The sequence below is a fragment of the Trachemys scripta genome, chromosome 10, assembly GCF_013100865.1.
Source record: "Trachemys scripta elegans isolate TJP31775 chromosome 10, CAS_Tse_1.0, whole genome shotgun sequence".
Lineage (NCBI taxonomy): Eukaryota > Metazoa > Chordata > Testudines > Emydidae > Trachemys > Trachemys scripta.
Genome location: NC_048307.1, coordinates 71,023,606 through 71,046,590, shown reverse-complemented (window position 1 = coordinate 71,046,590; position 22,985 = coordinate 71,023,606). Strand labels below are relative to the sequence as shown.

General features: G+C 54.5%; 1 protein-coding gene across 2 annotated transcripts; it reads right to left on the bottom strand.

Moving 5' to 3' along the window:
• Positions 1 to 5,117: 5,117 nt before the first annotated feature.
• MFGE8 (milk fat globule EGF and factor V/VIII domain containing) lies at positions 5,118 to 22,290 on the bottom strand. Of its 2 annotated transcripts, none has more exons than XM_034783766.1 (10): positions 22,082 to 22,290; positions 17,590 to 17,715; positions 16,041 to 16,166; positions 14,681 to 14,794; positions 13,593 to 13,774; positions 12,694 to 12,849; positions 11,219 to 11,363; positions 8,881 to 9,083; positions 6,540 to 6,695; positions 5,118 to 6,101 (listed from the first exon to the last, which is right to left on the bottom strand). In XM_034783766.1, exons 1-10 carry the CDS (start codon positions 22,152 to 22,154, stop codon positions 5,958 to 5,960), a joined length of 1,425 nt encoding a protein of 474 aa, XP_034639657.1. In that variant the 5' UTR covers positions 22,155 to 22,290; the 3' UTR covers positions 5,118 to 5,957. The 2 variants fall into 2 exon arrangements, with proteins under 2 accessions (XP_034639657.1, XP_034639658.1); XM_034783767.1 differs by having other exon boundaries at positions 8,881 to 9,065.
• Positions 22,291 to 22,985: the final 695 nt, after the last annotated feature.

Sequence of the window (22,985 nt, the reverse complement as noted above, 5' to 3'; positions counted from 1 at the left end):
AGCTAGGGCTGCAGAGCAGGGTCGGTTCTCCAGGGCTCAGCAGCTGGGCGGAGGGGCAGGGATAGTCTCTGCTCCACATTGTGATTCACTGAAGATGAGTTTCCATGAGTAACAGTGCCCTGGCCTCCTCTTGGACACTCCGCCTGCTGCAGGAACCCGAGGAGATGAGGAATGGTTCCCTCTGCAGGGCATTCATGCCTCTCGCAGTCTTTGTTCTGCCCAGGGATCTGCATCATGTTCCTGAAAGCAGNCATTAATGGCGATTAGCCAGGCTGGGTAAGGAATGGTGTCCCTAGCCTCTGTTTGTCAGAGGGTGGAGATGGATGGCAGGAGAGAGATCACTTGATCATTACCTGTTAGGTTCACTCCCTCTGAGACACCTGGCATTGGTCACTGTCAGAAGACAGGACTGGGCTAGATGGATCTTTGGTCTGACCCAGTATGGCCGTTCTTATGTTCTTAGCCAGTTTGGCTAGGAGTGCACCTCCCCAGGATTCAGGGGGGTGGGAGGCAATTACACCTGGAGATGGAGTGCTTTGTCGGGGGCTCATGGGAGAGCTAGGGCTGCAGACCAGGGTCGGTTCTCCAGGGCTCAGCAGCTGGGTGGAGGGGCAGGGATAGTCTCTGCTCCACATTGTGATTCACTGAAGATGGGTTTCCATGAGTAACCGTGCCCTGGCCTCCTCTTGGACACTCCACCTGCTGCAGGAACCCGAGGAGATGAGGAACAGGTCCCTCTGCAGGGCATTCATGCCTCTTGCAGTCTTTGTTCTGCCCAGGGATCTGCATCATGTTCCTGAAAGCAGCTGGTGCCAGATTCTTGGCTTCATCCTCCTGCTTCCCTACAGGGTTAGCCACTCATCTGCATTGCCCAGGAAGGTTTCACCTGCAGTGCACTAGGGGGTGCCAAACAGCATCCGCACTGCCTGGCTGGGACAGAAGCGGGTTTGATGAGTATCAGCTGCAACAAGTGGCCAAGCAAGGCACTTGGGGATCAGCTTAGTAACTCCCACCCACACCAAGAGCGCACGGTGGGGTGGGAGCTGCTGCCTCCCAGCTCAAAGATGAGCCGAAGCCAAATGAGGATATCCTGAACTAAATTACCCCATGGGCCACTTGATTACTAATCATAGCTCTCCATTGCTGGAGTCCTTTCCATCCCCAAGTGCTGTGAAGGCCAAGAGGGCAGAGATCGCTTGCCTGCCCACCTCTGAAATGCAGCCACTTTTGGGGAGACACCAGCTATATCACCCACCTTTTCTTTTTTAAGGGAGAGGAAGTGAAGAACTGGGGCGGGGCACGAATGGCGGCAGGAGGACCCAGGTCCTCAAAGGTATTCCAAGCTCACATTAGTCTCGGTGGAAGGTAGGAGCCTAAATACCTGTGTGGATCTGGGCCAAGGTAACTACCCGACAGGGCTGTAACAAGACACCAGGCTTAATGCTATATCAGTAGCTACTGGCGGGGATAACCCTGTGAGAGCCTGAACCTTGTTACGGGACCAGGGCCAGGAAAATTCAGTCTCCAGACAGTGCCCCTGTGTGTCACACCCATGTTATAAACAGCCTGCCTCTTGGGGAGCAGCTTCCTCAAATGTGCAACGGAACCTTTAACAGCCCACAGCAGCCAGGCTTTTAATGTCTGAGCTGGAAAATGACCCCTCCTAGAGCACCCCTCGGCACTATGCCGAGTGTCAGCACTGATTTGGAGGGGGGAGCAACCCCCGCTGAGACATCCCACCATCTCCTGCAGATTGGTATCCACTAGCAATGTATGGGGTGTACTAGGGTCAGCACTGACTCAGAAGGGAGAATGTCGGTCCCTATGGAATCTCCTAGCCAGGTGGCCCAGCCCCAGTGCTGTGTAGGTCCTGAGAGCTGAGGTGGGGTGGCTACAGCATCTTCAGGGGAAGGAAAAATGCTTTGGGGCTGGTGGGAAGCCGCCTTGGGTCAGTGAGTGACCCTGTCCAGGCTGCCAAAGCTCTGCCAGCCCTGGAATTAGTTACAAAGATGGAGAAACCCATTTCCCATCCCACAGCACTGTAGAAATCTGGTCATGTGGAGGGAGGGAGGGGCAGATGGGCTTAGATAGATGAGACACTGGCCTGAACCTTTATCCAGAATCAGATCCCCTTTCCTGAACCATCGCTGAGGCGGCTCGGGACGCTGGGTTTCCCCAACAGCCCTGAGCCATGCTCTCGGGGGCAGTCAGCAGCCCCAGAGCTTGAGCCAGGGAGCAGAAGTTCAGGAAAGCGAAATGTTTCAGGTGCATCCCTGAGCCGGACTGCTCGGAATTCTCCCATTACTGGATTTGGGGCAGGGCATGATCCCACCCCACCCCCACCAAGAAATGGCCCCTTCTCCTCCCCCTTCACAGGAGGATTTGCAGCAGTGACGGGAAAGCTCGGGAGGGGCTCTTAGCCCAGGTTTTACTTTGGCTCCTGCTGCTCCATCAGCTCTTGCCATGTTACTCCCCTCACCCAGCCCTTGCTGCCCTATCCCAGTCCTACCAGGTCCTGTTACCCTCCTCCCAGCTCGGCAGGCAGAACCAGACCCTCCTGGGCCTCTGAGTTTATGGCTTTTCCTGGCTCCTGATGCCTCCCTAGAGCAGAGGAATTTTCCTCTTAAGCGGCTGCTTTGCCTCAGACCTTTCTTCCCAGGAGCAGCCGTCACCGCTGCTCATCTCTGGGCAAGGAGGCTGCAGCTGGAGTGAATCCGACTCTAATCCCAGGCCCCAGAGCATTCACGGAGATAAAAAGGAGCTAGGCAAGCAGAGGGAGTTCCCAGGCTGCAGCCAGACAGCGGATGCTCTGGGAGCACAAGGGCTCTGAGCTGAGTGAATTGGGTCATTATACGGTGACAGATTGAAGGGGGCACTCAGGGAACTGACAGAGTTCCTGGCCTCACTCACAGTGACCCGGCCTCCAGGAGCTCGGTGCTGCCGCTGGCTGCCTAAGCAGAGCCCAGGAGATGTGCCATGGAGGGAAGTGGCTGAGGCCGTGTTACACTGGCAGGCTGTGTGGGGCGTGTGGGCTTGAAGCAGTGGGGACATGAATCCCAGGCCTCAGATGCATTGGGCATCCCCTATCCTCCATGAACTTCCCTTGGCTCTTTCTAAGGAGACACAGGCTTGGGAAGTGCCGAAGGGAGTGATGTGGGGTGCAGCTGGAGGCAGAGGAGCAGGGCAGAATCCTGTTCCATGTTCAGCACTGCACCAGGTGAGAGCCGAGTCAGACGCAAATAAGCAGGTGGACACTCATGAGTTTCAGCTGGTTTTAATACTGTCAGACGCTCCTACAGGGTGCGCTGCCTTCCCATCCAAGACTCGCTCATGCCATCACTTACACCAAAGAACCCATCTCCCTCCCAAACACACGTGAAGAAGGTCCAGCTCTGTATTGTGCTTCAAGTCAGAGCCACACCAGAGAGACACATCCCTGCCAACGGGGACTGATCCCAAATCTAGAGCCTCTGTTCAGCCAGGCGCCAAGCCCTTGCCATGCTGTGAGGTCAGTGAGGGGCCCGCCCTCTGGAGCAGTCGCTGTGCCCTTCTGTTCCCACTCATTCTTGTAATGGGTAGCATGCATGGATGGACCCGTGTTGCCATCCCAAAGCACTCAAGTATCATGAGACAGGCCCCCTAAACTACAAGATTGGCTTAAAAATCCTGAGATTTAAAAAAGAATCAACGTTGGATTCTTCTGATTGTCCTTCTGGGTTTGGAGCATTGAATGGTCATATTTTCAAACTTTTCTCTGCAGCCAATAGGACCAGAATCTACTTTTTGTTTTTCTTTAAATGAGAGCTAAGGTTCTCCTGTAATCACCTGACCCCAGGAGCTGGGGCTTTGAGAAAACACCAAATATCATGACTCATAATAAAATCAGGAGAACTGGTAACCCTGTGAACCAGAAGGTCAGGGGCAGGCACAGGCTGTGATGGGTACCAACCCAGCTGAGGGCAAACTCTGCCCAGTGATGGGGAAAGAGCTATAAAGACACTGCTGAGCTTGGGCCCCCCTTTCCCAGAATTAACATCCTGGGACTGTCCCATGGGAAAACAAGGGGAGTTACTATGCAAGCTGAGCAGCCTCAATGGGAGGTGGCCAGGAGCCTTGGCAGATCAGCAGCGTAGAGCAAACTAAGTATCCTCCCCCACACTCTGGACAGACCAGATACTCCAAGGACCCTGGAGTGCTACTGCAGAAGTTTGGTTCAGAACCAGCACAGAACACCCTGAACCCCCATCCCAGGCTCATTCATGTGTCATGCAACATGCCAGTTGCCTGTGCGCCGAGGATCGTACCATGGGGTTTGCTGTCTGCTAGGGAGTTCCCTGCATGTGAGCAAGGTTGGAGGAGGGTTTCAAAGCTCCATACCACAAGCCCAGTTTGCTCTGTGTGCCACCCCTGCCTTGCACTGCTCTGCCCTGTCCTGAGATGATGGAATTGAGGAAACATCAGAAAACATGGCTGGAGAATCTCTAGGTTCTCCTTTAGCGGGGCACCATCATGGGACTCGGTACCGCAAAGCACCATGGACAAACTGTGTGTGCTGGGGCTGGCCTTTTGGCCTACAGGAGGGTTTGGGGTGTGGACTTCACCGTGATGCACTACACTGGGATGGAACCCAGGAACAATGGCTGCCTGGGCAGGGGCACGGGGCTTCACTTCTGGGTGGCAGTGGGGGATGAGAGCCTTGTGGTGACTGGCAGGTTGGCTGGGCTCTCCTGTATGAATTCCTGGCCAGCTGGGTGCTCAGAAGCGATGCTCATGGGACCACAAGTGGGAAGGCAGATAGTACTTGCCCTGTCCTCGTGCCCGGAGTGTTTGAGAGCAGCATGTGTACCGGTGTCCGCCCTGGAGCATTATTGGCAGGTGCTGGACATTGGGTCAGTTACTGTTGGCCACATTCCCAGCCCCCCCCAGTTTTTCCCATGGATGGTACACGTTCCCCCCCCTTGGTGCCCAGCTCCCCCCCTGGCAGGACAGATCTTCCCATGCGTGTGCCCTGCAGGAGAAGGGCAGTTTCTGCAGTGCAAAGCCAGAGGCCCTGTGTGTACAGATTCCCAGCTGCCAGCTTCTCCCCGCCCTGAAGCCCTGTGACTTCTGATGATCTATGCCCCCGCCCCTTCTCATCACTCCCTTGGCACTATGCTGAACTGACAGCAACATCGCTGCCAAGCAGTGGCCTGCAAGGAGGCAGTGATTGGTGCACTCAGGGGCAACAGATTCTTTCCAAGGGCCCTTCTGAATGACTTTAGGAGCCAAAGAACTGGAAGCTCCCTCTCCCCTCGACACACGTCGGGGGAAGCCAGCTACCTGCCTTTGCTTGAGAGATAGAGGCCATGAGTGGAGAGGCCTGCCCCATCTCCAGGGCATCTCACTCAAAGGCTCCCCTGAACGCTGAAGGTGATGGAGACAGAAGAGCTCTCGATTGCTAAGGGCCCTTCAGTGGAAGCAGAGCTAAAAGGGGGAGTAGTTTTCAAGATCTGATGGAGGTTGCTAGGGCCTGTTTGCAGAGAGCCCCGTAAGGGCCTGGATGGAAAACACCTGGACCAACAGGAGGGGCTCAGAGGGCAAGAGCCCCTCATCTGGGACAGCCCCCTAAAGTGCAGAGCTGTGGGCCCAGAGAGCTCCAGGGGCCTCTGCGTGTTAGTGCAAGTACGGTAGCCTCACCAATGCGGGGCCGTCACATGCTCTTCTAAAGCAAAGGCGAGGGGGACCCAGAGCCCTCCCATAAGATTTCTATCAGCTTCAGCTACAGTCATGCACTCACTGCCCCTCTCCAGCCCTCCCCACTGCCAGACCAGGAACCAGACACAGATGTCGTGGGGCAGCGTGGGTGAGACACAGAGAGGGGGATGTTACAGCAGCAGGCGTGCAGGGGAAAGGCCAGGAGTGGGAGGCTGGGGGGCGGCAGCCCAGTCCTTGCCTTCCACGCTGCCGTCCCCAGCAGACTACTCATCGCAGCCCAGCAGCTCCATGCGCAGCGTGATGCGGTTGTGCCACGCCACAGGCAGGATGCGCACAAAGCGGGCGTAGAAGGGCACATCGAACACATTCTTCTTGTGAGAGGTGTTGTCATAGTTTCCTTGGAAGATCTGCAAGGGGAAGGGAGGAGCCATTAGAACGAGGAGCAGGTCCTGCCAGGGGATAGGGAGCAATGCTAGGTTGCAGGCACTGTGGGAGAGGACACACTACAGGATCACAGGCCTATGGGGAGCTGTCCAAGTGCCCTGCTGAGCAGTGACCTGTCCCCTCCTCCCCGCCATACACAGCAAGGATGGTCAGTATGAGGGTCCTGCCACATCTACCCCATTAAACCCCAGGTACAGCTGCTCTTGTCCCCTGGTCTTCCTTGTTGATGACCTAAGTACTGTGGTATCACCAGCAGCTCTCTGGTTAGTGAAACCACTCCTCTGACCCTTTGTCATCACTGCTGCCATGTACCGGCTGGGCGCCTTCTCATTCCAGCCCCTTGGGAATGCTGGGATTTGTAGTTTCCCCCTGTGCTACCGAAGCCCCTTCCCTGCACCCACCTTGCTGCTGTTTGTCTTGTTGTCCTTGTAAACGGTCCAGGACGTCCCATCATCACTGTAAGCCACTTTGTAGGCCGCCACATACTGAATGTGCCCAAAATCCCGAGCCCCTTGGGTGACGACGCCGGTCACCTTCTTCTGAGTCAGCAGGTCGATCTGCCAGAGATACAGGGCTTTTTCAAAGGACGTCCGCTCGCTTTGCCCCAAAAGCCAGGCGGGTCCCAAGCAAGCTGAGAGAGTCAGGGGCTGTGCAAGTCTCGTCCATGCAGCTCTGCTGATGGCCCTCAAGCCTGACAGCAGCCCCTGTGCTATTCCAGTCCTGGGCTCTGCATGTACCCACTCCAGCTCTGTGCACCATTGCTAAGTGAAGATCCACCACTGCCTAGGACAGCCCACTGCACGCATCACATAGCCGACCTGGCAGACTGGGAACATGGGCAGATTCTGCCCCCCACTCCAGCCCAGTGCATTGAGGGGGTGGAAAAGTCCCCTGAGGAATACCCCATGCAGGGATGGCATAGAGCCAACACAGGCAACCCTCCACTCCTGCCTGGCATACGGGTGTGCTGGGGCATGGCCAGAGGCAGGAGTGGGCAGCTCAGGGTTAGGCGAGGGAGTGGCTAGGGTTCTTTGTGCTCCCGCTATTCTGGGCTGCAGAGCAGTGTCACAAGTCATGCAACGTGCACCAGGCCCCAGAGCAGCCCCAAATTAGGCATGCAGAGTTTCCTTTGCCTTCCCCCAGCCTGGGTGCCGTCGCTGGTGCTGAGTCTCCTCACAGGTGGGCAGGGAACAAGGAGGGAGAGAACAAGACTGGCGTGGAGCCAAGAGAGCAGCAGCCAGGTTACACAGAGTATGAACCAAAAGATCTCATCTAGGGCCAGAGACACCCCAGCAAAGGGAGGAGCCGGTAAAGGGACCTGTCTGGAATGCTACAGCATTACAAGGAAGATCAGATAAAGGCAAATGCTGGGGGGAAAGGTTTGTTCTGGAGGGCCCTGCCTGGGTCCCAAGGGCAGGACTGACTGCTCAGCTCCCTAGAGACTCTCGCTTTCCCTGCCCGAGCTGCACCCACAGAGGATTCTGAAATCACCTGAGAAAGGAGCCGGGGCCTGGGGTAATGACAGGAAACCTGACAGATTCCTGCACTGCAGGAGTCTCTGGCCCCTCCGGTAGCCCACCCCTGGGCCAGCAACCAAACTGTAGGCAGGCTATGGAGTAACCACGCTGGCTTCAGGAGGGGATGAGAGAGCTTCCCCTGTGGTTCACTAGCACAGAGCAGGAAACTGAGGCCAAGTGGCAGCCAATTCTGAGCTGGAGGGTCAGGCATGTGGCAGAGGAGCTGAGCCAAGCTCCCATGGGCTGATCCATGCAGAATGGGGATGCTGATCTTGAGGGAGGAAGGGCGCTGTGGGGGGGATGCCACAGGAGATAGGTGGTGGGGCTGACAAGGGTTTCTGCCACCCACCCCAAGCAGTTTCCAGTCACTCATACAAATGGTTAGATCTAGGGGTACAGCAGGGACCCCTAGAAAATAGGGAGGGAAAGAAAGAGGGTGAGAATGGGAAGAGGGAAAGTTGGGGGGAGGAGAGTCCAAAGAGTCTATGACTCGGTGCCGTAACAAGGGCAAGGCGAGTGAGGCACTTGCCTCGGGCGCGCAAAGCGGAGGGGCGCAACTCTACTGCCAGAGCAGGGCAGAGGGGAAAAAAAAAAAAAAGCCGCGATCGGCGGCACTTCGGCGGCAGCTCTACCGCCGCTGCTTATTTGGCGGCAGGTCCCTCAGTCCCTCTCAGAGGGAAGGACCTGCCACTGAATTGCCGCCACCGCTTCATTCATTCTTCGGCGGCAATTCGGCAGCGGACTGAGGGACCCGCTGCCGAATTGATGCCGAAGAGCCTGGAGCCGGCCCTTGCCTCAGGCACAAAAATTCCTTGTTACAGCTCTGCTATGAATCCCTGGCTGAGATTCCTTTGCCATCCCAGATGCACAGAGCACAGCAAACACATGGCTTTTCTGAAACAATAAGGCTCCAGCCACTGCTTGTATTCTGCCCAGTATCTAAGCTCCCCTCCCTGGGACCCTGGTAACCCCGAAAGCATCTAGCCCTTCACAATAGGAATATGTGGCCACTCAGACAGCTGTAATGGACTATTAGCCCCATTTTACAGATGGAGAAAGTGAGGCTGAGAACTCAGGTGCCTTGCCCAGGGCCACAGAGTGAATCAGAGTGAGTTTTGCTATTGGAACTCATGTACTCCCGGTCCAAGGGCCTATGCTCACATCACCAGACTTCCCTACCTCACCTCCCTGCTGGGAAAGCCACTGTGGGGTGATGGAGACACACCTGCAGCCACTCAGACTGGTCGTTGTTGAGTGCAGTCCAGGCATTGGTCTTGCCTGTCTTATCCAGGCGCGCGTAATGTGGGTACCAGGTGAAGCCATCAATGCCCCATGTCTTATAAACGCTAGAGGCTGTGATCTGCTGGTCAGAGATCAGGCGGGATTTCATGCCCAGCGGCTCCGAACAACCTGCCGTGTTGAAATACACTGTAACACAATGGTTTATAGACACAGTGAAAGGGAGGAGTCCAGCAGCATAGTCATCCCAAACAAACACAGAGCAGGACCCAGGAATCCCAAACAGACACTGAGCAGGGTCCCAGGATTCCCAGATAAATACAGAGCAGAGACACCAAAGACGCAAAGAGCAGAGACCACAAATGTAGAGACATAAAAAGCACTGAGCCATGAGCACAGAGCAGGAACCCCAAATATACACAGAGCTGGGACCTCAAAACTCCCTGTCCCTCTCGAGAAGGCACTGGATTGGGCGGTACATTTTTTCCAGTTCTGCATTTTATCCTCTGCCTAATTTCCCCTGAGAGGACCATTCACTGTGTGGCAGCGCCCTCTGCTGCAGGAGGGCTATAGGGACAACATTGTCAGTACTGCCCCTCCAGAAATGTGGCTGAAGCCTGAGCCCCCATGTCCAGTCCTTTCAGAGGGCCACTCCTCTCTAAGCACAGCACACAGCTCCCAGGCTATATGTGCAGAGTCCACTCCATGGGGAAGGTCCCTTTTCCTTCTGGGCCCAGTAGAAATCCCCAGCCTAGAGAAGCCTCTTGCAAACCACCGCCATAGGGAAACAAGCTCCAGGCTCGAGTGTGGAGGCTGTCTGAGGCCTTGCGAGCCCCCCAAGTGGGGAGGGTGGAGCAGCGCCTAGCTGGATTGTTCCACGGGCCAGTTCACACTGTAACCTTGCAGCCAGGAAGATGTGACCAGCCCTGCAATTCTCGTTGTTACCAGTGGGTGTCACTGTGGTCACTGATGCAGACAAAGAGACGATTGGTGTGTGGGGAGGAGGGGATGGAAAACCAAAGCACAGACACTACTGGAATTAGACCTGAGCTCCCAATGCCCCAGGGCCATGTCCAGCCCCCACCATGAGCACTCCCCACTTTCCCTGAAAGGCTCCAGATGAACTCCAGGCCCTGTGTCCGTATAGGCTAATTCCAATTGCTTGCCTTTGGTGTTCCCAGGGATTGGACCCCTGTTCCGGTATTCCTGCGGGGCTCTCTCTCCCAGGTTCCTCACCCCTCCCTGTGAGGGACAGGGCCCCAGCAGAGTCCAGGCACTACTGGGGTCATGGCAGGGCTCCAAGGGCACGAAACAGAAGGTGAACTTAGAAGATTCATAGCGCTAGAGACGGAGGCCTCTATCCCCCAGAGCAGTTCCAGCATGGGCCGTAGCAGAACAAGCTTAACTCCCCCTCCATCCTGCTCTTGGCCCTTTGCCCCTAAGGGGAGGCTGGTGTCCATGCCCCATTTGATCCTTGGCCTCTGCTGAAGTCCCCAGCTGTGACACGGACGCACCAATCCCACTAGCAATACACTGGAGCCACCAAACAGCCAGGCAACAGAACTGGGCCCATTATGCCAAGCACTGCCTAGCACGTGTGTCTTGTTAGGAATGCTGAGCTAGTGAGAAAGAAATCTGATTGGCTGAGCCTACTGCTGTTACATTTTCTAGGGGACTTTGATCCTAAAGAATTTTGCAAACTCTACAGAAGCTGTTTCAGCCAGCAGGGAAATGATCTCAGCAGCTGTTCAACAGCCGCACAGCAGCGCTACTTAGGGGGTTGGGACGGAGTGCAGAAAGATCCTAATTGAGACTGCCTGGGAAGGATTTAGGGAGTAGAATGTCATTATCTAGGATGTGATTTGGCTGACACCCTGGAGTTAACACCCCTATTCTCACAAAAAGAGCCAACGAATCTTTCACAACTCAGGGTCGTCAGGTCTCGTCAGAAAGGCAACACCTCCAATGGCACAAATCCCATAGCACTGCACTGGTCAGTAATGACTCCGAGGTGACAGCACCTCCCCTGCCAAGTCGCCCGCACCACTTCCTGCAGCACAGTGCCTTCTAGTGCCACACTGGGACACTAAGGTTAGCCCTGACAGAGGGAAGAACACCCCCTCCTGAGTCTCAACAGACGGTTCCTACATCTGAGATATCTAGAGGTCACCCATCCAAGCACTGACCCAGCCCAGCATGTGTGATCTGATCAGATCACAGCCCGTGCTGTGGACATGCACATCCATCCGCCTCAGAGATCCAACAGACGGGCGTGAGTGCCCCAGAGCAGAAGGCTATATCCTTGACCCAGAGTAGACATTTACCATTCAATTCGCAGCCAACCAGCTCAAAGCGCAGCGTGCAGGCCCTGTGACACATCACAGGGTAGATGCGGATGTACTGGGCTGTGATTGGAGGATTGAACATGTTGGACTGCATGCCGTCATTATTCGTGTTCCCCAGGAAAACCTGCAAAGGCACACGCCAAGATGAGTGTTTAGTGGCCAGGAATGGGGCCCAGTATCAAATCTTCATCCCTTCTCTACCCCATACCGTTGTCCATAGTAATCCCTGACCCACCAGTCCGATTTTTATCTTGTAGACACAATAACAAAAGCCATGTGACAGAACAACTCAGCACCAACCAACACTGAAGAATGCTTTAGACTCAGTGTTGCCAAACCAAAATGTTACAAGATCATGAGTCAAGCCCCCAAAAACATGAGATTGGCTTAAAAATCATGAGATTGTTTTAAAACAAGAAATGTTGGATTTTTTTTTAATCCACTTGTCTTGTGTTTGTTTTGTTGTTGTTGTTTGTTTTGTTTTTACCCTTTAGAGTACACTGGGGTCACATTTACATGCTTTTCTCTGCAACCATGAAGGTTATAATATATTTTTTTTTTTGATGAAGGCGGAGATGCTCATATAGTCACAGGATCACAGCAGCTGGGATTTTAAGAAATACACCAATTATCACAAGATGTGTGATAAAATCCTGAGCGTTGGTAACACTGCTGTCAATTAGTAGGTCAGCTTATACATCAGGTGACTTATAGGGAAGTAGATACAGTATAGATATGCTATTGGTTCTGTAAATAGATACATATACAGTATTGTACACTATAGTATATAGTAGAGATGCTTGATTTATTTGTTACCAGTTCAGCCCCTCTAGCAAATTGTTCAAAGACCAGTCCTATTTCCCACAAATGTATCTGCTGTCAAGACTAGATCTGATGGGGCTGAACAAATCATGGACACCTTTAGTGAGTTTATTAACTCTTCACTTTGCCTGGTCACTGTTTGCTCTTCTTGTTGTGTGGCTGGTCACCCAAGAAACGGGGCATTGGGCCTGCTCCCTGATAGGTTGACCAACATTTTGAGGCTGCCCAGAAGCTTGTGAATCAGAGCAAAGCAAACTTGGGGTGTTAGTCACAAATCAGGGATTCTCTGAATGTTGACTAGTGGTTGTGCTCTGTGTAGGCAGGTGTAGTGTGTGTGTGTATAATCATTTATATTACGATGAAATTGCTGGTATTTATTGTTCTCAATACCTTTCTGAGAACCCCCCGATCCTGTTTGCAGACCCTGCAATGACACACCATCTCCGCTGAGCAGACGCCACCTCCACAAAGTGACACAAGGCCCCACCAGTGCCATAATTTCACAGTGGTAACAGGCCCATGTGCCGACCCCCCGCAGTGCATCGATCTCCTTGCTCCAAGCTGACACCTCCCCCCCCACACCATTTCCATCCCATGTTTGGAGGCAGCAGGCCCATTACTGCTGTACCCACCTTGTCTCGATCCTGGTTCTCGTCCCTGAAGAACACAAACACACGACCATCCTGGCTGTGCGCTACTTTGAAGGAGTGGACGTACTCGGCCCAGCCCGCACGGCGGGCACCCTGCGTGATGATCCCTATCAGCCGCATCTTCCTCAGCAGGTTTACCTGTGGCATGGCATAGGGTTACTGGGATGGGGCGGGGAACATGCTACCAAGCCTGACACAGATCATGGTCCACGCTACGCCCCTGCCCTCCCAGGTCTCCCATAGAGTATTAGTCTATGTGACCTGCAGCCCAGCTGGACTCCTGGGAATCAACTCAGCCTCAGCACCCTTGAAAGGGGCTGTCCTGCGGTGGGTGCTCTGTCCATCTGCAGGCTGCCCCATTGTTCCTGTGCTAGAACTCCCCATCCCCACAACCTCACACCGCGATCCCAGTTCTCTGATCAAGGAGGGAAGGATGCCCATCTGTACCACCAGAGAGAGCATTGCTGCAGAGCAACGCAAGGTGTTTCCTGAGTGCCTCCTCCCAGGAGATTGCGCATCCTGCATCAAGAAGTGCCAGCTGCCCCCAAAGGGATACTGCCTTGGGACACCCCCTTCTTATAGTCATGTTAACATTCCCATCTGAAACCGCTCCTTCTCCAAGGTGAAGATTTCAGCAGGGACTAGGACAATGGGTTCACATTCCCATTGGCCGACAGAATTCAGAGCAGTCCCCCAGTCCCAGCCCTGGAGCATGGGGAAGTGTGGGTAGGAACTGCCACATGTGAACAAAGCAGTGTTCCAACAAGCCCAGCATCCTGTCTCCAGCACTGGCCAATGCTTGGTGCTTCAGAGGAAGCTTGTTCTGCAATGAGCTCATGATCCACCTAAGGGAATGTTTGTGTGTTCCAGCCAGCTGGTACCTGAATCCAGGGGCTCTTGTCATAGTTGCTGGAGGTCCAGGCATTGACGATTCCATTGTTGTTGAGTCGGGCCAGCTCAGGACCCCAGCGCTGCAGGCCTAGGAACCCATAGTACACAGATGAGGCCGAGAGCTGGGCATCTGCAATGGCCCTTCCCTCCATGCCCAGCAAAACAGCACAGCCTGGAGCAGGGAAAGGGGAAACGGGGAAAGAAAAGGGAGGCAGATTGGGAATGAAAAGGAAGAGGGGCAGGTCATCGGTAAAGGAAGAGCGAGAACAGAGAGGAAGAGGAGAACAAGAGAGAAAGAGAAGGTGACACTCTGATCATCACATTCCTGGTTCTCTGGAGAGACCTCCTGTCTCATGGGCATGAAATGGAAACTAGACCAGAGCAGGGACCTTCATTGCCCACTTGGGGCACTGGTTTGGTGTTTCATTAAAATGAGAAGGTGGCTGGTATTTCCTGCTCCCCAGCCACATCTAGTTTCACCCTAACCCCTCCCCACAGCCATGCCCACAGCACTTCCCGAACAAAGATTGTTCAGGCCCAGTTGGTCAGCAACTGTCTTGAACGCTCTCAGAGAAGATGTCCAGGTATGTGCAGAGCTCTCCATGCAGCTTTTCACCACCGTCACAGACCTGGACAGCCTAAAGAGGGAACGCTCCTTGTCTGAACCTCCCTTCTCCACTATCCAGCCACCACAGCTGTCCCATCACAGCAACAAGATGTAAAGGGATCTGAAAAGGGAAAGCCCTCTCTGTGATGGGTTATGATCCAGTCTCTGGGACTATCCCAGAGTCATGAGATGTGAGAAGAGCAGGAGATCCTCCATAGGGGATTCAATGCTCTCTCCGGGTTGCCTCCTCCAGCACTAATTTCATTAGCACTGGGCTCTCCAGTGTCATGGGGCTCATGGACAACAACGGAGCTGACTTCAAAAGCCATCGGCCTCCGTTTTTCCTAATGCCAGCCAACAAGGCCTCCTTTGTGCTTGCTGGTACTGCTGAGAGCAGAGCGGGGCAACGGGAAGTTTGGGGCAGAGGGGAGGGGCAGGATCTGTAGCCGCTTGTCATGGTCAGGAACTTACGGACATGGCAGGTCTTCCCCATGAATAGAGAGGGGCATTTGCAGGCATAGTCGCCGTTCAGGTCTAGGCAGGTGCCTCCATTTTTGCATGGCTGTGAGGAGCACTCGTTCACGTCTAGGGGAGACAGGAGTGAAGATGATGAGAGAGAGAGAGAGAGAGAGAGAGACTCTTTCCCCCAGCCTCAAACCCAGCACCACATGGTGGGACAGGGTGTCCCGTCACCCTCGCAGAAAGTTATCAGCGGGCAGCTGCTCTAGCAAGCTAAGTGAGCGTTTTAATCCAAACTGCATTCATACCAGCCCTCAGGTGACTGCTGGGCTGCTTGTAGAAGTGGGGGTTCTAGCCAAGATGCCCAGCTATGCCACTGTGGGAGGGAGCCTCTCCTACCGGAATGGACAGGGCTTAGGGGCACTGGTTCTTCTATGCATCTGTGTGAAGCTCTGGGGAGGGTCCCATGCTACACTGCAGATGACGCACAAATTCCCCTCTGGAGCAGGCAGAGTCCCAGGTGTCCTAAAAGCAGAACTGCCATTGACCAGGCTATGGTTAAGAAGTAGCAGCCAGACATACCCACAGCACGGCCTTCTCCCTCAGTATCTTTCTCATTTCTATAGTTCTCTCAGTGCATTCAATGCTGAACCCTGCATCCCACCTGATGCCAACCCCTGCACCCCATCTGGTGCCAGCCCCTGCATCCCACCTGGCTCTGGTCCGACATTGTACCCACCACTTGGCCCCACATCCTACCAAGAATTGGCAATCGCATCCTACCCAGTACCTCCATCTCTTCTGGCACCTCCCCACATCCCACCCAACAACAGTACCTGCATCTCACCTGGTGCTGGCCTACTTATCCTAAGTGGCACCAGATCCCACACCCCACCTCCTGCTGGTCCGTAGGTCTCCCCTCCCACTCCAGCTCCTAGATTTCCAGGAGTGGCTCCAGGACCAGCGATCCACAGCAGATCTGACAGCTGGGCTGCTGCAGAATGGATGGACTCACGTAACCCCTGCCAGGAGGCACCAGAGCCAGCAAGTCAGTTCAGAGGCATGTGAGGGGAGAGTCATCATGCGAGGCTGCCCAGTGCATTCCCAGCAGCTCAGGGTGAGAAACATCCAATGAGTTGGTGGAAACAAACCCAGTGGGGTATTTTGCTGGATTAGTCACTTACACACACCCCAACAATATGTGGAAGGTAACTGGGTCACATACACAAACACAATCCACCCCCTGGACACCTGGTCTCCATGCTCCCCTCCCACCTTGGCAGCTCCTCCTGCATGGAGGTCTTTTGCCATGTCCCCATCTCCCCCAGAGCCAGTGCTCAGTGCCATCCTCGCAGAAGCAACCCTGACTCACTCTTTTGGCAGTGGGTGCCTGCATACCCCGCAGGGCACTTGCAGACATATTCCATAAAGACATCGCCCCGGTTGGGCACCAGCTGGCACTCGCCATTGTTGTGGCAGGGATTAGGGTGGCAGGGGCCTGGGAAAGGAAACAGAGGAAGCAAATAGTTGTCAAATGGGACCAGGGAAAGGAAGAATCCACACGGTTCCAGGGTTGCAGGGCTCTGGTACAAGCATGCCCGTTACTGTGACTTGGTGACCCTGTAGGCCAAAAGCCTAATGGGAAGAAATTGTCTCAAATAAAATTGTACTCCATTTTGCTAGCTTTGAATTAGTAAGAAGAAACTGTAGCCTTGAATTAGTAAATTGTTCTGAGTTTATTCTTTGTTGATTGTGTTAACATTCGCTCTTAGAAGGATAGAAATTTTATGGCTGTAATTGCCTTATTTACGGTTTGGTGTGAGTGACGAATGTATGGTGATTAACTAAGACAGGACAGCTGGGCCGGATGGTCAAGAAGGGAGTGGAGGAGTCAAGAGGCACCAACTTTATTATGGGATAGCAGATTGATGACCCTAAAGCAAAGGCATACACCCCAAGGACGAGATAAGGAGTTGAGCCAAAGGGACAGATAAGAAACAGCTGCGGATCCTCCCCGGGAACAACTCAAAATAATGCTAAACAGCAACCTTGAATACCTCATGACTGACAGCTCCAGTGTGACACAGGAAGGTCCATAGACTTGTATGGGAACTTATCACTATAAAAGAAGGGTACATTGCCATGGGACTTGGGTTCGTTCTGAATCAACATCGGAGCTTCGAATGCTCCCCCTCCCTTGTGTGCAGTTTCAGCTGGCCACTGGAAGTGACCGAGCAACACTAAGGACCGTGTGTGTGTGTGTGTGTGTGTGTGTGTGTGTATGTGTGTGTGAGAATGGAAGCTTATACTGATTTCAGTGCTCAAACTGTACTCTCAATAAACGCAGCGTATTGCCATATCCCCTTTTAAAAGATTCCGTTTGCTTCTTATAAGCATAACAATCCCAAGTCCTGCATGGATCTGACATAACTGCATTTGGCTCTGGGTTAGTTCTCCCGCGGTGTGTGTGAATCTGATACAAGCCTGCACTGGTTGTCATCAGTGTTTGAAACTGGGACCTTCAGCTCCATAACAGAGATCTCTACCACTCCATTGCCAGGTAGCAGTAGTACGACGTTATCCTGCAGTAGACCGATCACTAGAGAAAGGTATGACACGTACTTTGACAGTCTGTTAGTTATTTCCCCAAGAGAAGAAGCGCATCCTAAGTGTCTAAGATCTACCTGTGTTCATGTCCTTGTTATAGGCACCAGTTTTAGAACACCACCCTGCACAGATCATCCGCAGGGTTGGAACTTGGAAGCAGCCAGTGGACAGGGTCATGACAAGGGAACTTTGCTATGTGCTAGTGCCCCCAAGGCACCATGCACTTTGCTGTGTTATTGTCGATGCATCACAATCACATACAGATGAGATTCCAGTCTCAGAGCATCTGGACCCACCTCCCACATGGGCTGTACCTTTCTCTGTGTCATTGCAGTCAATCCCAGTGAAACCTTCAGGGCAGATACAGAAGAATGGAGTCTCATTGCTACCAGTCAGGCAGGTACCCCCGTTCTCACAGTGGTTCACATCACAGAAGTCACCTGTAACCAAGGCCACAAGTCATTACAAACACTAACTGCCAGGGAAACCACACATGAGCCAGCTACAGACCCAGGGCTTGGACTGAAATCTGATCTTGCAGGAAAATTCAAACGCAGATATCCTGCCTTTACAGAGATCTTCCATGTTACTTTGGGTGCAGCACAGTCTGCAGTGCTGTGGCACAGCTGTGTATGGAGGGCCCCAGGCTGAGTTCACACACGGTGAGACCCACTGGCAGAGCTATGTATGGGGTTCCAGGACTGGAAGAGCAGTCAGGACAGAGGGGCACCGGCAGAGCTAGGAGGAGGGAAATTGCCCAGCTCCCACCCTCACAGTGTCCATGGCCCGGACCTACATTCTCAGTGCAGTTCTACAGCGTCTGCCCAGGAGACCAAAGTCCCTCGTAAGTCCCCCAAGGAGTTTCCAGCTCTCCTCTTGTGTCTGAATGTCTCGCCCTCCTCCAGCACTGCAGGGTAATGCCCAAGGTGAGGCATGCTAGGAGCAGGAGGGCGTGGGAGGCTCAGGGAGAGGGGAACCATCAGTGCCCACTGTTCTGCAACTGGGCCTTTGCTTTGACTCCAGTTGCGCTAGTGAGCCACCAAGCAGCTGCTGACACCAATCTTCCCAACACGTCACCCCACATCTTGCGGTTTGACAGTGACAGTCCCCCATCTCCCATGTCCTGCCCCCCTCCCCACCACAACCCCTCCACGCCTTGACCACCCTGCACTGGGGGCCAGGGCAGCTGGTTCCTCAGTCTGTGCCCTACAGCTTTGTCCCTAGGCAATCTAATCTGTTTTCCATCACACAGATCTCACTCTTCGGGAACTTCCCTATTATTCAGCCTAAATGTGCTTTGCTCCAACCCATTCCTCCTAGTTCACTGGGTCAGGGGAGGCTGTGAAATGACCACACACATCCTGGGAGGAAGGAGTGGACTATGGATACTCATAGCCAACATTGCCCTCCTTGGGGAGTAAGTGGAGGAGCTAACGTTCCTCCTTCCACCCCCTAGACCTGTATCCAAGCAGTGCAGGGAGCAGAGCGGAGTGGGGGAAAGCTGAATAGGGCTCCAGATGCACTAACCCCAGGAATCAGATGGGCCGAGCATCTGAGATTTCAGTTAAGACGGTTTATATTTGTGAAAGATTGAAAAACCGGCATCTCCTAAGGAACAAACACTCTGGAAGCGCAGGAGCCAGGCTCAGTGGAGCAGAGGGGGTACCTATCACTGCCTGAAGACAGGGCCAGCTGCTGCTCCAAACAGCAAGCGAGCACAAGAGGGGTCAGCCCCCCAGGCGGCTCAGACCTGCCCCAAGAAAATGCATCTTACCCAGAGGGCACTTCCTGTCTGTGTCCATTTCCTGGGTGCAGGGAGAGGCCCCCAGGGTCCATCGGGGCATCTGCCCCAAGTAGTGCCCAGGAGAAGTCTTCCCACCTGCTTTCCACATGCTACCCACCTGTAGATGGCTCTGTGCAGCAGACCAGCCTTTGCCCAGGACCGCGCTCTGTGAGAGACTCCCCTGGAGATGGCAAATCTCCATTCCTAGGACAGGTGTCGTTCACACAGTACGGGGCAAGCTCTTCCTGCCCCTTACCCTGTCAGCCAGTGAGGCCTCGGCACCCTCAACAGGGGCATGAGGGAAACTCCTCTATAGCCATTCAGCCCCTGGTGTCGCTAATGACACTGCCGGCCAAGAAGCCAATTGTGAAAGTGATTTTGGCTGTGCCCGGGGAGCTGGGCTGAAACCCACCAGTTCATTTCACACAGCGGGGGAGGGGGACTGCCAAACAGCTGGCAGCTGGGTATAACTTCTAGGGCCCTCCATGCGGGCGGATTCAAACGGGTGACCCCTGGGCGAAAGGTTGCATCTCTCATTAGCAAGCACTGGGGCAGCTTGTCTCCTGACACCAAGCTTCTCTCTGCCACATCGGCTCATGCCGCAGGCATTAGAGCAGGGGGTTAGCTCAGGTGGAGACCCCAGGGACAGCCTCCACCGCCCCCCTCCCACACACACTACCTGTGTGGGTAGTTAATGGGCTGAGAGCTCACTGCCCAGAGTTGCACTGAACAGCACGGCTCTCATTAGCCTAAGCCAGGGCTCAGGGAGTTATTACTAATTAGTCTTTTAATAGCAAGGCTCCTCAGAACTAATCCCACATCCGCGGGGTGTGCTCATGGCAGATGGAGCAGGCCGGCCTGTGTTAACTGGAGGCTTCAGAAAAGCTGCTGCTGCTCCTTTAGTCCAGCCTGAGAAAGCGGAAGAGCTTGGGCACCAGGTCAAATTGCTGCTTGTGCCGCCCAGCCTGGCTCTGCATGACCTCATCTTCCATCAATGCACTGCCATGAGTTACAACAGAGGAGGAGGAGGAGGGCGATGCTGAAGGGCCAATGGGGAGTGGGGATGTCTTTGCCCATTTCATTTATCAAGGAGTGGGGCTATTTACTTGCCCCATGCTCCTCAAGTCTCCTGGGCACTCAGAAACTCAGTATGAAGGATCCTTATAGCCAGCTGGCCAAGGCTCTACACACAGCGCTGGGTCTGTTCATAGAGAGACACATGGGTGACAAGTGTGTTTCCCCCCAAGCATCTGCTGTGCCAGCTGCCTCCACTACAGGAGCATCTGGTTCACACTGGGGCCAGGACACAGCAAGACAGAGGAGACCAGGCAAAGGAGACTGGGGCTGGAAAGGCCACTCTACTGCATTCCTCCCCAGGGCAGGGGCAGAATGGGCCCCAATAAGTTATGCACATTTTAAGTATAGCAAGTAACTGAGCTTCCCCCTCCCTCTGGGGAATAACTCCTCATCCTCTCTCCAGCAGGTCTCATTGGCCACACCCCACTGTTAACAGGCGAGGGAAGGGCCAAATTTTCAAAAGCCCCCAGTGATTTGGGGTGCCTCAGTGTCTGGGACAGCTGGGGCCAGATTTTCAGAGCCACGCAGCACCTCCTGCTCCCACTGCCTTTGACTGGAGCTGTGAGTGCCCTGAGAATCAGACCCCAACTGTCCCACACTGGGCTCCCAACTGAGACACCCAAAATCACCAGCCACATTTGGAAATGTTTATTTCTGTGGCCTCAAGAACTGGCAGGGAGGCAAAAATAATGTCCTGTGAGGCTCTGGGCTCCATATCCCAGCCCTAGCCCGGGTCAGTCCAAGACACTGTCTTGGGAGGGGAAAATGGGTGCCCCTCCCAACCAAAACTGACAACACAACCTGCAGGCCCCCCACTGTCCCTGTGCCAGCCTCGGTCCCTTACTGCCCCAGGGCCCCCCACTGCTCCAGCAAGCGCCCCCTGTCTTTTCCCTCTACTCCCCATGTTTCATCCCACATCCTGTCCCTCACCACTCCTCATATTCTACCCTCTCAGCCCCTCCCCCCCCCCCCGCCTCCCCCCCCCCAAGTACAGCCTCTTCACCACTGCCCTGCCCCCCCTCGCCAGCCCTGTGCTCACAGCATGCCCATTCCTCCCTTCCCAGCTAAGGGCCCTACAAACAAGGAAGGGTGTTTTGTTGTATAGGAGGGAAGTGTTATCTAATAGTTAGAGCAGGGGTCTGTCAGCCAGAACTCCTGGAATCTCTTCCCAGCTCTGGGAGAGACGATTGGGGCCTGGGATGTCAGTCAGGACTACTGGCTTCTGTAGCGAGTGGCTAGAAGCTGGAAGGCAAACTTCCTAGATTCTATTTACAGCCGCTGGGTGTGAGTCCAGAGCTGTACCCACAGCATCTCCCTGCCCTGTGACCTTGTTCTGTGCCTCACCTCCCCCTCTGTAAAATGGGGACAGCGATCTTGACTCCCGGGGCTGGGCTGCCAGGATTTGTGCACTCACCCCAGTGAAGCACTACTGATGAAAGATGCTGTCTAAGAGCTAGGTGTTAGTGGGGGTCTTATTGCGGAAATGCTGAGCGTTCGCCGTACAGCGCCGTACCCCTTCTGCTGTCACCCCAGGGGCCCATTCTCCCAGCTCTCAACATCAGCCAGAAGTGGAAGGGGATTTAGCAACTGCTACTTGGCCCTCTCCACCCGCACACCTGGGGACGAGGCGAATCCCACAGCCAGAAGATCCCAGACTTCGATCTGCAGCGGCAGGCGGGCCAGGCTGGGTATGGCCCCCTCTTCCAGCGCAGATTTTCAGCCTGGGGAGTCTACACCCGGGAGACCCTGAAGCAGAACAGACGGTGGGAGGAGGGAAAGGCCAATGATCCAAACCATAGCCGTAGTTGGGGGGCAGGTGGGGGCGCTGCCCCACAAACGACAAGCCTCAGACAGGTACAGAATTGGCCCCCACGCACAGCCCCATTGGCCAGACTGGAGCTGCCCCCAAATAGAGAAATCAAACTAAGCCTATGATCCAAACTCACCCGTCACAGCTAAAACCACCGAGGCAGCGAGGATGGCACCGAACAGCGCCCGCAAAGGGCTCGATTCCTTCATCTCCCTCCCTTCGGGCTCAGGCTCGCCGCTCCGGCTCTACGCCGCTCCCTGTCCCGTCCGGCTGGACTCGCTCCTCAAGTCTGTTTGTGTCCTGACTTCTCCTCCAGAGGGATTAGAGCGAGTGAGTCAGACGGGCGCCCTCCCCTCCAAGGCTGAGCCTGCAGATTCCACCCAGCCCCACGTGCTCCGGCTGGCTGGCCAATGACACGCGGCACCCACCCCAAACAGCAGCGGGGAGTTGCTCCTGGAGCTGGGTGCAGGGGTGTGCCGGGGTGGGGACGGGCCCACGGCCCACGCCTGGGGCAATGCACTCGGTGGCAACGTGGATGGCATGGCAACTCCCTTCAGAAGGAAGTGGAGTGAAAGTCCTTCGCTGTTTGGATGCAGCGCAAGGAGCAAAATGCAAACCCCGTGCCAAGGAGTTGTGCAAGAGACATCACTGCATGTGCCCTCGCCAGTGCTTCACCCCGGCACCTGTTGGTTTGGCAGTCCATAGCCCCAGCTTGCTGCATCAGTTAGGAATGTAAAAAAAACAAAAAATGTTTGAGCCCGGACACCTCTTTCATTACAAATTAAGCATTGGTCTTCACCCCAAGCACCTCATTGCTGCTCCGCAATATTGCCTGCTATTCCAGTCCCGGTCCCGGGCTCTACACACAGCCCTGCCAATGCCCCTTAGGCCTGACCTGCAGCACCCTACTGTTCAAATCCGGGCCCTCCATACAGCTCTGTCCATGCAGTTCACTCCTGACACGCAGCACCCAAGCATTTGTGGAAAGTGCACTCAGCTTGAAGCGTTGTCAGCTGAATCCTGTGGGGCGGGTGCATCTC

Bases quoted from the DNA above. Each gene is read 5' to 3' on its own strand.
- MFGE8 (XM_034783766.1), bottom strand. From the start codon at position 22,154: ATGAAGGAATCGAGCCCTTTGCGGGCGCTGTTCGGTGCCATCCTCGCT. The intron at 14,795-16,040 runs GTGAGTCAGGGT...TGTCTCCCCTAG, and splicing joins AGGCACCCACTGCCAAAAGA to ACGTGAACGAGTGCTCCTCA. The intron at 13,775-14,680 runs GTAAGTTCCTGA...TCCCTGCTCCAG, and splicing joins GGGGAAGACCTGCCATGTCC to GCTGTGCTGTTTTGCTGGGC.